The sequence below is a fragment of the Tasmannia lanceolata genome, unplaced genomic scaffold, assembly GCF_043159265.1.
Source record: "Tasmannia lanceolata isolate RefF3 unplaced genomic scaffold, GAP_Taslan_0.1 ptg000021l, whole genome shotgun sequence".
Classification (NCBI taxonomy): domain Eukaryota; kingdom Viridiplantae; phylum Streptophyta; class Magnoliopsida; order Canellales; family Winteraceae; genus Tasmannia; species Tasmannia lanceolata.
This window is the reverse complement of record NW_027518698.1, coordinates 13,062,119-13,078,254: the sequence shown is the minus strand read 5'-3', so window position 1 is coordinate 13,078,254 and position 16,136 is coordinate 13,062,119. Positions and strand designations below refer to the sequence as shown.

The window sequence follows — 16,136 nt, the reverse complement described above, 5'->3', positions numbered from 1 at the left end:
TTCTTCTTCTACTTTTCCCTAATTTCGTCTCTTCTTCTCTACTTATTCTTCTTCTCTCTTCTCTTTTATCCCCTTTCTTCTATTTCTCTTCCCGGTCCTACGGCAAATTTGGTATCAGAGCAAAGGATCCAAGAAGTCTCCGAATTTCGAGCCACGAATCGCCCGAAAATTTTACAAAATCTGCTGCCCAGAAACTTTCACCTGAACAGCCCCAACCAGTCGCTGTTTCAGCCCACATCTTTCCCCTTAACCCTTGTGTCTTCCACCTTTTCCTCATCCGAACCACAATCACTCAAACCCCACAGATCCCAAACAACATAGCCACCGTCCCAATCTCGTTCTCAGCCTTCTTAACAAATAACAGCCCAACCTAAACCCACTAACTTCCCTTTCCAATTTCAGCCTTCCCTAACAGCCATCTCCTATCCTCTCCTTTAACAAATAACAATTCTCACGAAACACAAACCTTAGTTTAACCCAAAACCCTAGTTATTAGGCCTGAGATTCCAATCCAAACCATTTTATTTTTGCCGAACACCATCACATTCTCTCCCTAATTTTGGGACCTGTATTTCAGCCCTAGAAAGCCTCTTCCCCACACCATATCAACAGCCCAATACACCATCCGAACCCTATTTCTATAATTGTGCCCAGCCGTGCCTTTCTTCTCCAGCAAAGGTCCTCGGCAAGCTTGCTCCGATTTTCCAGCGAGACTCCATCATCTGCAGAGAAGTCGGCATCTTCATAGGCGTTTGATTTTGCCGTACAGTTATTTTCGGGAGGAAAAGGGCTACTCTTGAGTTTCTATTTTCAAGGTGTCTACAAGTCAACTTTACCTCTTTATCTCTTTGTCACGGGTAATAGAGGTCTGAGGTTTATGGAAATATTCTATTAACTCAGTTCCTATTAAAGCACAGCAAAAGGTAAGTTGCCTTTCATTGCAAGCTGGTAACTTAGGCTACTATAATATGTGGTTCCTTGCTAAACTTGTTGTAGGAGGTCAAAGTGATTTTTGAAGTTGGTCAAAGTTACCATTAAAATAAGATTACTTTTTAGAAAAAAGAAGCTAGTCTCTATTGAGAAGTGCAGCCACCTTATATGCAGGTACGTGAAAAAAAAAAGGGGCAAGAAAGGAATCTTTCTTAAGTAGGTCACGCGACCACTTTGGATAGAGAAGAAAAGATTAGTTCTCATCTTATTAAAAACCCTTCTTTTTCCCTGGACACCCCCCCCCCCTCTCCTTTTAAGTATATTTACTACCTTATACAATAAGGTAAATTCATACCCCACTTTTTTCCGTGGACAGCCCCACCACTTAAAAAAAAAAAAAAAGAAAGACTTACTACCCCCACCCCCATTCCTCCTTTGGGCACCCTTTCCACATTAAGGATGGCAAATTTCACGCCCCTCTTTTACCTTTAGGCACCCCCACCAAAAAAAATTGAAAAAAAAAATACATAAAAGGGAGTTTCTTTCTCTCTCCTCGCTCCATCTCATTTTCTCTCTCTTCACTCGGGTGATTTTCGCTCAAAATTGGGTTCACCATAAATGCAAAAGTTGTTAGTATTAACTTTTCGAGTATATCCAGCCCACTTTCAGCAATCAACAACAAGTGCAAGCATTACAACGATCAACTTCCATCGTTCATCCGTTTTGGTCAAACCACTGTTCCGAACCATCCGGGAGTCCGATTTGAGATCTGAGACAGGCATTGTGTTCCTTTCGACATGACAGATATATCAGATGGATGATTTCATTTTTCGACGCCGGTCCTAATGGCTCCGCCATATATTCCATATTTTTACAAGTACGACGATCAATATTTCAAAGGCCTCACTGACTATAGTTATTATGAGGATGCATGTCTGCGATGGATCTATACTCTGGATCATATCATGAGTACTACGGCTATGATCACCGAGCGACCAGCTACCGAGCCAAAGAAATTGTACGACGACAAGCCCAGAGGTTACGGATATGTCGAGTCACGGACTGTCGTCACGGAGGCAGGCCTCTATTCCGTCGATGGGAGGACGTCCGTGATGAGTTTATGGGTATTTATGCATTAACGGCATATCGGTATGAAAAATAATTGATGCGTGAAGACGCTACTCGTCGTGAACAAAAAACTGCAGCCAGACGTGCACGACGCCGAAATTGAAGCAGAGAACAGATACCAAGAGCGTCGCATGCGTGAGTCGCATTTGCAGAGCCACTTCACTACTTCCCCCGTACCACTTGTTGATGATATTATTGAGGAACCAGATGCTAGTGTTGATGAGATCATTATAGTTGAGTCATTGATTATGTCTGATACTGAGTCCCTGATCCTGATGGGAGATACAGAGTCAGAGATGACAGATATAGAGCCAGAGAGTCCAGTAATTACTGAGGCCGACGTCGACGAGCATGACGATTCAGAGATTTCCCCAGCACCAGTTGCCGAGCATCCAGGAAGACAGCTTCACACTTTCGAGGCAGATATTGTGAAAAGACCACGTGAAGCTGATCCATTGACAGAGTAGACCGAGAATTGTCATGTGTCAGAGGCGAGTGACCTGACTGATGAGTCATTACCTGAGACGGATGATCGAAATCATATTGTTGAGGATTGCCCTATCTTTGAGCTGATTGAGCAGATTGTCGAGCTTTGTGTTGACACAGAGGAGCATCGTGGCAGTGTTGCGTCTCCCATGGATATTCCGACAGAGGATTTTAGCACACTGGTCAACAGCATTGAGCACGATACACCCCTAGTAGATGATTTTTTTTATGCTCCCATTGAGCCTGATGAGATACCAGCGGGTGTTGATCTTTTGGAGGATAGTCATAGCTTGATACAACCTATTGCTGTCATGCCGATCAAGGAGGAGTACGTTCCCATCTTCCCAGCTTATTTGATTGTCAAGACAGGCTCGCGTCTTTATGATTCTGCATAGATGATTTCTTCTGTATTCCTACGCTCACGTTCCAACCCACTTTCACAATCATCACGAACGTTGTACAGCATTGAGAGTTCAAAGGATTACGACTCCTACTGCTTGATTGGGTCGTGTATATATTTGATCGAGGAGGACTAGATCTCGAGGTCGAGTTCTTTTCAAGTGGGGGAGAATGATGCAGATAATAGGCCAATAAGTGACATATTTGCCTATTAGGATTTATATTTCCATGTTATTTTAGTTTAGGAATTTATTTTCATGTTATTTAGATTCTAGGATATTTATTTCCATGTTTTTAGTTGTTAGGACTTTTATTTTCCATGGAATTTTATTTCCATATCATTGCCTATATATAGGCCTGATTGTATTAAGAATTATGAACTTTGGATGATTAATTGAATTGATTGAGAGCTTCTCCCCCATCCTCCATCACATGGCTACTGCATTAATTGTCTCTTGGGCTAGAACCCTCCCCAAATTTAAATTTATCTCGGCTCATGACCTCTTGTATGGCTGGAGGGAGGTGTGCTCCTGTGCTGATTGTGCGAAGATGGGCGGCCCTCAATGAACCCACCGCTCCCTGGTTGGCTCAAAATGAACTTTGATGGATCTAGTCTTGGTAACCCCGAACCTTCAGGGTTGTAGGTCTCCTTAGAGATGAGGTGGGAACAACGATATGGGCTTTCTCCGGTCCAATAGGTTTTACGGATTCTAATGAGGCGGAAGTCAGGGCGGCTTTGAAGGGTATCAGGTTAGCGGAGTCTAATGACTTGGCTAAAGTGATAGGGGAGGGTGACTCGTCAAACGTCATTGAGTGGTTGAAGGGGCGTCTTACCCATGGAGATTTGCATGCTGGATGGATGAGATTATGGATCGCATTGGAAGGCGAGAGATAGTTTTTCAGCATGTTAAAAGATCTGCAAACTCGAAGGTGGACCGTCTCGCCAAGGAAGGAGTAGGGAAGCAGGAGCTCGAGTTATTTGATTTTCTTCCGCCTAGATTTTTTTTTTTTTTTTTTTTGTTTGTTTTGTCATCGACTTTCTCGATCGGCTTTGTATATTCTTCTTCTTCTATTAAATGATATCCTGATATTCAAAAACAAAAAAACATGAATAATAAGACAAAGTTACACCAGATCTTCCTTCCTGATACTAAAACCCAAGTTTCAGCCTCATTTTTAGTATTCACGTATTTTCTTGATAGAGGTCATAAAAACCTACTTAAACCTAATCTAACATTCAAATAAAATTCACTGAGAATCCGTATAAATCTTAAGAACACCACGTACTAAAATTCATCCAAAACAAAGAACTAATAATTTAAAGAATCACTCCTTGAGTTGTTGTTTTGCTTTTTTATTTTTTGCATTGGTGTTGTTGATCAGCACGGTCTAAGTGGCCCTGAATTTAATAAAAAATTTACCATTTCAGAAAAAAATCAAAATCAAAACGAAAAAGAGAAAGATACCATTCACGTTATTCCAAATAAACATAATCCAAAACCAACATATACTCATCCTAAAATCAGTTAAAATAAATGCAATTCTCTATGAACAAAACTAAAGAAACCATAAAATTTCAGACAAATGAAGCCCCTCCAGAGCCCTTCTCTTCCTGATGGATGTTCCAACATCACCTTGGATGTGCAACAAGACAACTAATGATGAGGATATATATCATTACTAGATTTCTTACATCATAGCTATATTTCAATTTCAGTGTTGACGTTGTCTTTCACTCTTTAGTTCTTTTGTAGTATGCTGGATTGAACCCACGAGGACATCATATTTGTGACAAAAATCACATTCAAACTAAAATACAGGCTCAAGCCACTGATGACATTGCCACGTCTTCATATCCAATATGGGAAAACTCATCAAATTGAACCCCAAAACTGAGAATATAATGTATCTCTTCTTTCCCAAAAAAAGAAAAAAACTGACTAGAAGTGGAAGTGGAAACGTGTTCTTAGACCATCACAATTCTTTACAAAGGTCAAGGATGGATATACCAAACAAACTGCTCTCTGAGATGCGATTAGATATCGCATGGTTGCACTTGGACTAGCCAAATGAGTTTTGAAGGAAACCTATTGGAGTAGACGGACATTGATATGAGAGGAATAAGATTCCTACAACCATATGGAAAATTCAATACCTAAATCCGTTTTTATCCATTTGAAAGTATAATAGTTGAGTACCTAGCTCAGTTTCATAGATTTTCGATGTTTCAAAGTCGATTTTACTACCAATTGGGGTTTGCCTAACTTTTGGGAATCAAAACAAAACGATGCAGATAAAAGACTTATCCTTTACACTTGCAATGGCATGAAAATTTTTCTAGAAGTCTAAAGGCTAATCTATGCAAACCTGTTTATGGCATCTACAGACATGGCCAAATGATCCCGAAGGTGACGAAAGCAATGGAGACCAGCAAGCTCATCGCCATCCTGTCAACCATAAAGACGATGATCTTCAGAAGAATACAAACTAAAAAAAAAAACCTGCCTTATCCAAGGCATGGCCACTTTTTTTAAGTTGGACAAGCTTGAGAATATAATAGTAGTCAAAGATTCTGAGCAGAAAGTCACAAGGTGCACAAATCTAAAGAGCTGTCAAAGAAAACTCGTAGCAGCAGACCAAGAACAGATTGTAGCTCGCATCCATCTAAACAAACAAATGAAGGTGATAAGTATAAGTTTGTTTCCCCCCTTTGAATATAAACTCTCTCAAAACTTGAAGAGAAATGACAGTGACAAGATCGAGTGCAGATTCCATTTATCTAATGAAGTTCGTTAACATTCACTCGATGGCTGGAATATGTAAGCACTTGAAATTTTTTTCCCATGAGGCTAAAGGTGGTACATTTGTATTTTTTCCCGTCACTAAAAAGTAACACAAGGCCATTTTTTGCTATTACAAATAAAAAGGGTATCTTGACTATTTGTCAGCTAAATTAAAGGCAAACAGGACATAATGCAGTTCACAACCCCATAAAGGCAGCATAAATCTTAATTCCAATTAACCTCATAATAGAAATCATATAATTTGATCACCGTAACAGGTTAGTTGTCATAGTTTCCATATAGCCACAGTAGTTTAGTACTTTGAGAATTTCCAAATATCCAGACATTAAGAACTTCAAACCTCTAGGGAAACAATGTAAAAGACTCATAAAATGGATTTTTGTCCCATATGGTTTGAACTTTCAATTAAGTGCTAGTGCAACAGTCCCTATTTCTTTTGGTTGTTTTTCCGTAAGTTTTGCAATCTTGCCTATTTTTGCTATTAACATGCCATTACCTATGTAATCATAAAGCATTCCATTCAATTAAAATTAAATTAGTGCATTCCATAACATGTCTAATGTTTTCCTGGGGTGGATGATGCTAAGCTCAATTGCTCAACTCACAAATTTTTCCCCATATTGCACATCAGGCATGTGCAAGCAGTGGTTGAGGCTTGATATGGTGGGCCTGCATCAAGGCATACATCAAGCCATACAGACAAAACCTGGGGTGGATGATGCTAAGCTCAATTGCTCAACTCACAAATTTTTCCCCATATTGCACATCAGGCATGTGCAAGCAGTGGTTGAGGCTTGATATGGTGGGCCTGCATCAAGGCATACATCAAGCCATACAGACAAAACCAGTCCCACACCAAACATATGATCCTAACACCTGAAGAGGCTCCTGATTTTTTTGCTATATTGATTTTTTTAATTGCTTTTTTCTAAATTGATTGACCACTGATATTTGCAGCCTTTGATCAAGCAACAGGATCTCCACTTGGATGGGACAGAAACCTGGCAGATCAATAGCCCTGATCACCCCACACATGTACCACATGTAAAGTAGGCAGGCAATTGAAAAACAAAAAAGTAAATTGTAAGAAGAGAAACTGGCTGAACCGTTCAAAAAAACAGAGAGAGAGAAACTGGCTGACGGCCAAAACACCAAACTTTTATTTTTCTAATAATAAATACATTGACAAAGAAAGAATTTCAGCTATTGATTCTATTGAACACTTAAAATGGCTGACGTTTGCAAGCATCACATAGAAGTCTTGAAACAAAAATATATAAAGAAATATACATTATTTTCCCTTTTTCCATATTAGCAAAGAAATTTGTCGAACATATGAAGGTTGCGTGTTCGATCCACGCTCAACGCATTTTACAGCAGCCACATATATATATATATATATATATATATATATATAGAGAGAGAGAGAGAGAAGTGTTTCTGCGCAGCTGTGTAGAGAGCTATCTGCGCACTATTTTAATAGTTCCATTCAATTGGCGCTTACAGTGGGCCCCTACTTACGTTTTTGGGTTTTCATTCTTCTTTTGAAATTACAGTCGAGCCCCCCTGGTTTCAACTAAAGTAAAAAAAAAAAGACATTCGTATCCTTTAAAAAAAAGATACAAAGGTCTCTCTTGTCGAGCGCAAAACTCTAACATTCAGATCGGAGGGTTAGGATCAACTTACGGAAATGATTTTTGGGGCACAACCTATATGGGTTGTGGCCCATCTAATGGACGGTTTGGATCATCCAATGGTGCGGTCCATACCGTACTTTTAATAAAGTAAGAGTGCCCTCATCAGAATACAGTAGTGCTGATAACATTTCCCTTTTTTCTTTTTACAGGAATTTGCTAGCCACCTTCGCCGATTCCACTTGCTTGGCTTGTGGCCCGTCCGGATGCAAAGATTGGAAGAAGTAAATGGGTGCAAAGAGGTTGCTAGCAAAAGTAGAAAAAAAATAGTAATCATTACGGTTTATTAGATTTGTGATAGAAATGGTAAGTTTTAAATGAAAAATTACCGAAAAAGGGTAACAAAGTATGACAATTACAAAAAAAATACGAAATAGGTGTACCGACATATGACAATTACTAGCAAAAAAGAAAAATAAAAACCCTAGTTTTTTGGGTATTTTGTGCTCGACAGAGAGAGACCTTCGTATCTTTTTTTTAAAGGATACAAATGTCTTTTTTTTTTACTTTAGTTGAAACCAGGGGGGGCTCAACTGTAATTTCAAAAGAAGAATGAAAACCCAAAAACGTAAGTAGGGCCCCACTGTAAGCGCCAATTGAATGGAACTATTAAAATAGTGCGCAGATAGCTCTTAATAGTGCGCAGATAGCTCTCTACACAGCTGCGCAGAAACACTTCTCTCATATATATATATATATATATATATATATATATATAGACACACACACACACACACTAGTGGGACACCCCATGCGATGCACAGGGAGTGGGAAAACATTATATTTAGCTTCTCATGATAGACAATAGAGAAACTGCATATTACGGAAACCTTATAGATCGGAGGGTTGCGATCATCCCATCGAAATGATTTTGGGGGCACAACCTATTTGCGTCGCGGCCCATCAAATGGACGGCTTGGATCATCCTATGGCGTTGACCGCAAACTTAATTTGAAAAATCGGGGTGGGGCCTACAATTTGGCCTTAATGTTAATGCACGACCCACACCATAGGATGATCGAAACCATTCATTTGATGGGCCACAATGTAAATAGGTCGTGCCCCAAAAATCATTTCCATTGGATGATCACAACTCTCCAATCTATAGAGGTTTCCGTAATATGCAATTTTTCTTTAGATCGGAGGGCTATGATTATCAAATGGAGGGTTTGAATCATGGGGTAGTGCGTACAATTCATTTTGAAAAATACAGGTAGGGCCTACCTCGTTCAAAGATTTGAAGAAATTAATATTTGGGCCCACCAACTATGGGGGATAGACCAGTTCAAAGATTTGAAGAGATTAACTTTTGGCCCATCGAAAAGATTTTGAAAAATATGGGAGGGTTTGACCGACCCGTAAGGGTCCGGGTGACACGGGCCAGGTCAAAATGACCGGGGAAAATTTACGGGTCACGAATTATGGACCCGTACCCGGCCCAACAACTGTACGGACCACATCACAGGTTGATCCAAACCATCCATGTGATGGAACACAACATCAACAGGTTGTGCCCCATAAATCATTTCCATACGCTGATCCTAGCCGCCCAATCTATAGAGGTTTCCATAATATGTTGATCCTCTTACATCGGATGGTTAAAGATCACCCTATAGATTTTTTATTACAAAAGCATAAAGGAGGGGGGTAAGATTGAAATTATGTGGCTTTCATGTGTGCCTTTGTTAAAAAGCATAAAGGAGGGGGTAGGATTGAAATTATGTGGCTTTAACAGGTGCCTTTGTTAGAAAGCATAAAGGAGGGGGTAGGATTGTAAATATGTGGGTTGAATGGGTGCCTTTGTTAAAAAAAGTCAAAAAAAGTGATGTGTAATTCTCACAGATTTTTGGGAGAAATTGAAATAATTCCCTTAGTTTCCATTCCTATATATATATATATATATATATACACACACACACACACACACACACACACACACTAAGCAGCTAACTTTCCAAAATGTCATTTGCTTTTTCCGAGGAAAGCAATTTTGGAAAAGTTTTTCCACCCCTGCTCATGATAACTCTATCTATTAGCATTTAATGGTCACGTGAGTGCTTTTTAGGAACGGTAAAAAACATGCCTTTTTTGGGGAAAAAGCAAGCTAAGAATTCACGTAATAGTCATAGTTTGATGCATTTTCTTTGTAGTCTCCTATTTTACACCAGCCTGGGTCCAGCATACTAGTGTGTGTGTGTGTGTGTGTGTGTGTGTGTGTGTGTGTGTGTGTGTGTGTGTGTGTGTGCAAGTAACAACTAAAAAATGTAACAAGTTGGAAAGTTTAAATCTTACCAGCAAATTTTGCAAGTCATCAGTAACATCTAGAGCCCCAGCACAATCACCTGCTGCAACAAGCTGTATGCAGATAACTAAATCAATTCATGTGTCATTGGGGACCAACCACCACAATATTTTATTTTTATTTTTGAATCGTGCCACATTATTAATCAATAGATAGAAACCAGATAGACTAATTTGAATTTTCAAGCAAACCAAGATCATCATTTGCTGTTCAGAGTTTGGAGCAAGAATGAAGCAGAAAGAAATCTAATGATAGAAGGCATGTAGCATGTAAACGGGTGAAAGAATTAACTCCTTCACAAGTTTCGGAAAATAGGGGCCACTTCAGACTTATTTGGGTTGGTAAATTTTGCTAGTAGTAGTACAGAATAAGCTCTTTTTGTAGTATTTTTTAAATAATTGAACCTGAAAATTATCTAGGAACCCTGGAAGGCACCTTAAATTTTATTGATATTATGCAAAAGATACAATAGGAGGGCATGCCAAACCCAAAAAACAAGAAAGATACCACTTAGACCGAATATTAGGAATTCTCAATGCATCACGCCCCCCTTGCATGACTAAGGATTTGCTACTTTATCACAAGCAAAATTAGCCTCCAGATCTTTCCATTCCCAAAGACTTGATTACCTTTCATATCACAAGAAAAATTAGCAAGATAATCTGCTATTTAATCCCCTGCTCTAGATTAGTGGGTAAACCTCAGCTTGATCTCAGCAATGAGATCCTTTAAATCCTGCCAGTATTAACTTAAAGACCATGGAGGCTCCTTATTCGCATTGATCATCTCAATTAACAGTCACCTTCAATTCAAACCACAATGAAACCCAAGGTCTTAGAATCTCTAGGGTCATCTAAAATACCTCTCAATTCAGCCTGCAGATTAGTATAAACTTCATAAAAATGAGAAAAGCCAATGATAAGTTTACCCATATGATCTCTAAAGATACCTCCAACACCGAAAATGCCCAGATTGCCTCGTAATTCACCACAGGTTATTTTTGTGAAACTTTGGGCTCTACAAAAGAGACCGGATAATATGCTGATAATCAGGACTGAGATAGCCCACCTTACACATGGCAGAAAGAGAGTGATTTGGTTGGCCACCACTAGCAAATAGTGTGCCATGGTCCCATGCCAAATGATGCTCCAATCCGCTAGATCAAGGCACAAAAAATCCATGGTCAAAATTTTTATTAGAAACATGCCCTTTTGATCAAGCCTGATAAGTATCATCCATTCATAGTCGGACTGAAGGGATGGACAAGAGTGATGACTGCCCACATGATCAACAGTGCCAATCAACATTCACCTAATGTGTGGCGCATGCACCGTGGGGCCATATCACTTCTTTTTAATCAGGGATAGGTTGGTGCAAAATCATTCTTCTCTTTGGAGTAGAGAATGAGCAACATCTCGTTATCTCCACGTAAGACATGTTTCAAGAACAGATCTTTGGTATCCACGTGAGCGAGGAGGATGTAGAAGGGCTGGAGGGGATTTTGGGGTTTGAAGTGGAAAATCTCCCCTCGTCTTATCTAACGCTTGCCTCTGGGTCTCGAGAGACCAAAAAAGAGGAGGGGGACCCGATAGTGGAGAGAGAGTGGAAAAGAGGCCGGACACTTGAAGCAGAATCTAGTATCCCAAGGTGGCCGAATAACTCCTTTTATGGGCGGTTCTGGCGAATATTACAATATGCCAATTGTCCCTCTTCAGATGCCCTATGAGCATATTTAAGAGAATGGAACAAATTCAGCGAAGATTTTTTAGGGGAGGGTCAGATGAGAAGAGAAAAACTCCTCTAGCATGTTCGAGGAGGTTTGCAAACCATTAAAAGCAGGAGGCCTGGGCATAAGGAAGTTAAAGGAAGTGAACCAAGCCCTTCTAGGAAAATGGCTTTGGAGATTTGGGCAGGAGAGATTGCACCTTTTGGTCAAAGTGATCGGGAGCAAAGACATATCCTTCGGCATAAGCATAAATTCCAAGAAGGAACTATATTCAGAGTGTACTCAGGCGACAGGATCAAATTCTGGCATGAAAGCGGTGTGCACAGTAGCCCTTTATGGATATCTTTCCAGATCTTTTCTTAGTGGCAATAAACAAGGAGGCATCAGCGGAGGAGTGCTTTGAGTGGGGTGGGAGTAGCGTGGTGTGGAAGTCGATTTTCAAAAGAAATTTTTTTGACAGAGCGATCCCATCATTGACCAAGCTCTTGGAGGTTTTATAAGGTGCTATATCAAGCGGATCGGCGAGGATAAAAGGGTTTGGATCTGGAACTCTTCTTTACCATCAAGTTTTTCTACCATCAGCTTGTGTCTTGCCCTGTGCCTTCTAGAGTAGCTAGAGTTTGGGCCATCCAGGCTTTTGGATGGGCTGCTCTCCTCGACAGGATTCAGACGGTTAACCACTTGCGAAGTCAGCACATGTCGATTGTAGATCATTGCGCGCTGTGCATAGAGGACGGGGAGACAGATGATCAAATGTCAATACATTGCAAACTGGCTAGGAAGATATGAAGCAGCATATTGGGCTGGTTCGATATGTCCTGGGTCTTCCCAGCAAAACTAATTGATCTATTACAGTGTCGGTCGACGGTTACATGGAGAAAAAAAGGGAAAGATCCTTTGGAATGTTTCTCTCCTCGATACAATATGAGTCCTTTGGAAAGAGCATAGCGCTCGTATTTTCAAAGGATTCTCTAAGAGCCCCTCATTTATCTACTTCGAAGTGATTGCTCTTACAATCTCTTGCGTAAAGACCCCGTGCTTCAAGTTTGTATCGGATTTTGATCTATGGAATGGGTGGAGGGAGGTTTGCTACATTTCGGAGCAGGAGCCCATTATTATACGGGAATGGGAGCCTCCCGTCTCTGGCTTCTAAAAGCTAAACTTTGATGGGTCGAGTATGGGAAACCCAGGTCCTGCAGGTATTAGAGGTGTCCTAAGAGACGAGAAGGGTATAGTGAGTTGGGCATTTATGGGCCCAATAGGTACCATAGACTCTTCTGAAACGAAGGTGAGAGCGGTTCATCATGGAATTAAGCTTCTAGAGAGGGAGATCTTGGACAAAGTGATTGTAGAAGGGGATTCCTTGAACGTTATTTGATGGCTTCAGGGATCCCATGCTTATCCGTGGAGATTTGCGCCTTTTTTATGAAATCCAAGACCGAGTGGGAGACTCTTCTATTTCCTTCAAGCATGTCTGTTGATTCCACCAATGGGGTTGCTAAAGAGGGCTTGGAATTGTTTGGCTTCCTCCCTCCTTGAGTCCTTGTCCTTAGGTCCTTGGTCTTTTCAAGGGGGTTGATGTGTATCTTCTATCCTTTATTTTATTGTATTGTGTCTCACCCTTACAGTTGTATTGACCATCTCGGTCTCCTTCTCATTCTTGTAATGAAGCTTTCGACCATTCAGAAAAGAGATTTCAAGAGTCCATCAAAAAACAGGTATCAAAAACCCCTCACTATAATAGTCTTAATCCTCCCTCTTTAATGCTATCCCTTAATTTCATCTAATGTGAACCTTAAATATCATGTAGAACTTTTCTATTCCTGTTAGAATTCCTCACGCGGACATAGAAAGTAAATCAAATGCCCAACTGTATGGTTTAGCAAATATAGCCTTCATTGAACCATATTTAAATAAGGGGGGAAAGGCTCTTTTGTAATTTAGAGCCAACTAAGGTTTGGGCTCATATCCTAAACCGATGATGATGCTATGATGACACTATCAATTCCTAATTGTGGCCCTTTTGCACACTTTTGTTGCTCCTCTTTCCATATACGAATGCTTGGAATGGATTGTTTTGGGTTGCATCAGATGCCTTAATACCTCCAACGTATTAATGAGTAATCAATGCTCCCAAAACTTATTAACAAACAAGACAAAGGATGAGGCCTTTAATTGATTCCTCTATTTCATATCATATTGGCAAATTTATGACAAAAGTATAGAATCCATAACGGGTTTTGCTAACGAGTGCCCTTAAGGTGCATTGGAAACTAAATTTTGCAATCATTCTACATATGTTTTGAGACTTTTGCACATGTTTTGATAAAGAAAAAGTCTCAAAACATGTGTAAAATTAAGTTTCCAATGCACCTTAATGGGCACTCGTTAGCAAAACCCAATTCATAAACCCTAAACAGTGTCATATCCTAGCTAATGTAGCTAAGAAACAGATGGTATATATAATATAGATCATAGCAAGGTAAAACGAATGAAGCATCAAAAGATGGAAAAAAAAAAAAAAATAGCTACCAGTTTCAAAGCTGCAAGTGCTTGGTTGACATATAAAATAAGCCTCAGCTTTTGTTGAAGTGCCAACAAATTGCTCCTCGTCGCATTCAACTCTTGAATCTGCTGAGCAGACTCAACCAAATCAACATCCAAAAGCCTTATCGTCCCCTTCAACTCTCGAATCTGACCGCAAGCCTCCACAATCTTGACATCTAAATCTTGAAGTTGTCCCTGAGCCTCAAAGAACGAATCCGACCTTAACGAGATCTCCTTCACCAAATGCAACTCAACAATATCCAAATAATGCGACAACTTCTCTTGCAAAACCATGTTCTCCGACACGGTCGAGAATGGGCACGCCGCACGAAACGTCGCCCCCTCTTCTAAAGCAAAATCCTCTTTGAAATACAAAGATGGGACTTCTCTCAAACATGCAACCAATGCTTCTCCTTGACCCCTAAACGCGCCCTCACTCAAATTCGAAACAGAACCCAATTCCAAATCACTATTCTCCTTACTTGTATGGTGCCGAATATCTTCGAATTTACTATATGAATCCAAAATTGAAGCCAAGTAGGGCTGAAAATCTACTCTACCCACATCAGAAAAAGTCTTGTTTACAGTCAGGGGCGCCAATTCAGACGAATTGGTGGTCGATGAGGACCACCAACTGCCCCAAGAAGCCTCAGAACTGTAAACTCCAGATTTTCCAACATGAGGATTGTTCAAAATGGATGCTAAACTATGATCTACACCATATGAAGGAGAATCAGTCTCAGAACTAGACTTATTCGAGGAAGAACTAGTTCGTCCGATAACGCTCTTCGAGCGGGATATTTCGCTATTGTGATTGCTGTTATCACCGACTAAACTAGGGATCGAGAGCCTTCCTGGTTGGGAAGGCAATGCATCCATGGTTAAGATCTAAAAATCATGAATTGTATACTCAGTTCCATTCATAATCACATGAGTTTTTTATTGAAGAATGGAGATCCAAACCCTAGAAATCAAGAAAATGAAGTTCCTTGAAAGTTACCGAGGGATTGGGGGAAATGTGATCTGAGATCGATTGGGGCAAATCAGAGCAGCGAGATTGTAGATCTGGTCGATCTAAATGTGGGAGAAGAGAGGTTCTTGAGAATCATAGGGTTTCAAATAGGAGAAAATCAAAATTCGTGTGGGAGAAAGAGGGATAGTGGAGTAGTTCTGATGGCGGATTAAGATCTGAATATCTGATGAGAGAAAGCAGGGAAAGTTTCGCACCCTATAAAATATGAGTCAGGTTTTGCTAACATGCGCTTGTTTGGATCTAGGGGGAAAAAATTGCGTTTTGACAATTTTCTTTGAAAACAGATAGGGAGAATTTTCAATTTTGTAAAAACTTTTCCATGGAAAATGAGTTTTCAGAAAGTACATTTTACATAGAAAATTCTATGCTTCCAGAGGGACAATTAAACTGTGACACAAATTGACAACGAAGGACTTGTGATTGGCCCCCAACATGAGGGAATTATACACACCACGACTAGGAATGTGAAAAATCACGGGGTGGGTTCTATGAAAATGAAGTGATTCTTTGACCTTTCCATTCATCAGAAGGGAGGTCAAGAGGGAAATAAATTGGGAGTAGGGTGATTAATCCATAGCGGGTGGTCGATCCATAAAAGGGAGGGCATCACAGTAGGGAGACGAACGACGGGCGACTTCTACTTTTCCGCTAGACCAAACTATTGGCCTTCGATCAGGCTACGAGCAGGTATGCAGCTGGGAGGAGCGACGCTAGGCTGGGAAGGAAGGGGAGACCTTTCCTTTTTGCTTCGTGCCAGATGAGATGATGATGAGTAGGTCACGGGAAGTGCATGTTGGCGTGGACGTGGTAAGATCAAGTCTCTTATACTGCTCATCGGGTGGGGAATAAGAATGCATAAGCCAGTTGAGGAATCCCAGACTCTTCGTTCTGTGCTAGCTTAACTTATTCCCCCTCTCTCCGGATCTATTCTACTGCCGCAATTGAGTCAAGATTTTTTCTTACTCATTTGTCTCATTTTGTTGTTGTTTGTTGCTCCCATCTCTCCAATGCTTGTTTGTTTCTCAGACTTCGCAATGGATTGGCAGATGAATTCCCATCCCAATGTGTTGGCTTGTATTTCATCTTT

At 40.4% G+C, this 16,136-nt stretch overlaps 1 protein-coding gene across 1 annotated transcript in view; it reads right to left on the bottom strand.

The window, feature by feature from the left end:
- The window catches only part of VPS54, a 114,626-nt gene extending 99,367 nt beyond the window's left edge, over positions 1-15,259 (bottom strand). Inside the window, exons 1-3 of the mRNA XM_077365554.1 lie at positions 14,002-15,259; positions 9,734-9,796; positions 5,311-5,390 (exon numbers count right to left, since the gene is read on the bottom strand). Coding sequence (XP_077221669.1) covers positions 5,311-5,390; positions 9,734-9,796; positions 14,002-14,895 — 1,037 coding nt within the window. The 5' untranslated portion in view covers positions 14,896-15,259. The remainder of the gene's footprint in view (positions 1-5,310; positions 5,391-9,733; positions 9,797-14,001) is intronic.
- Between the last annotated feature and the right edge of the window lie 877 nt (positions 15,260-16,136).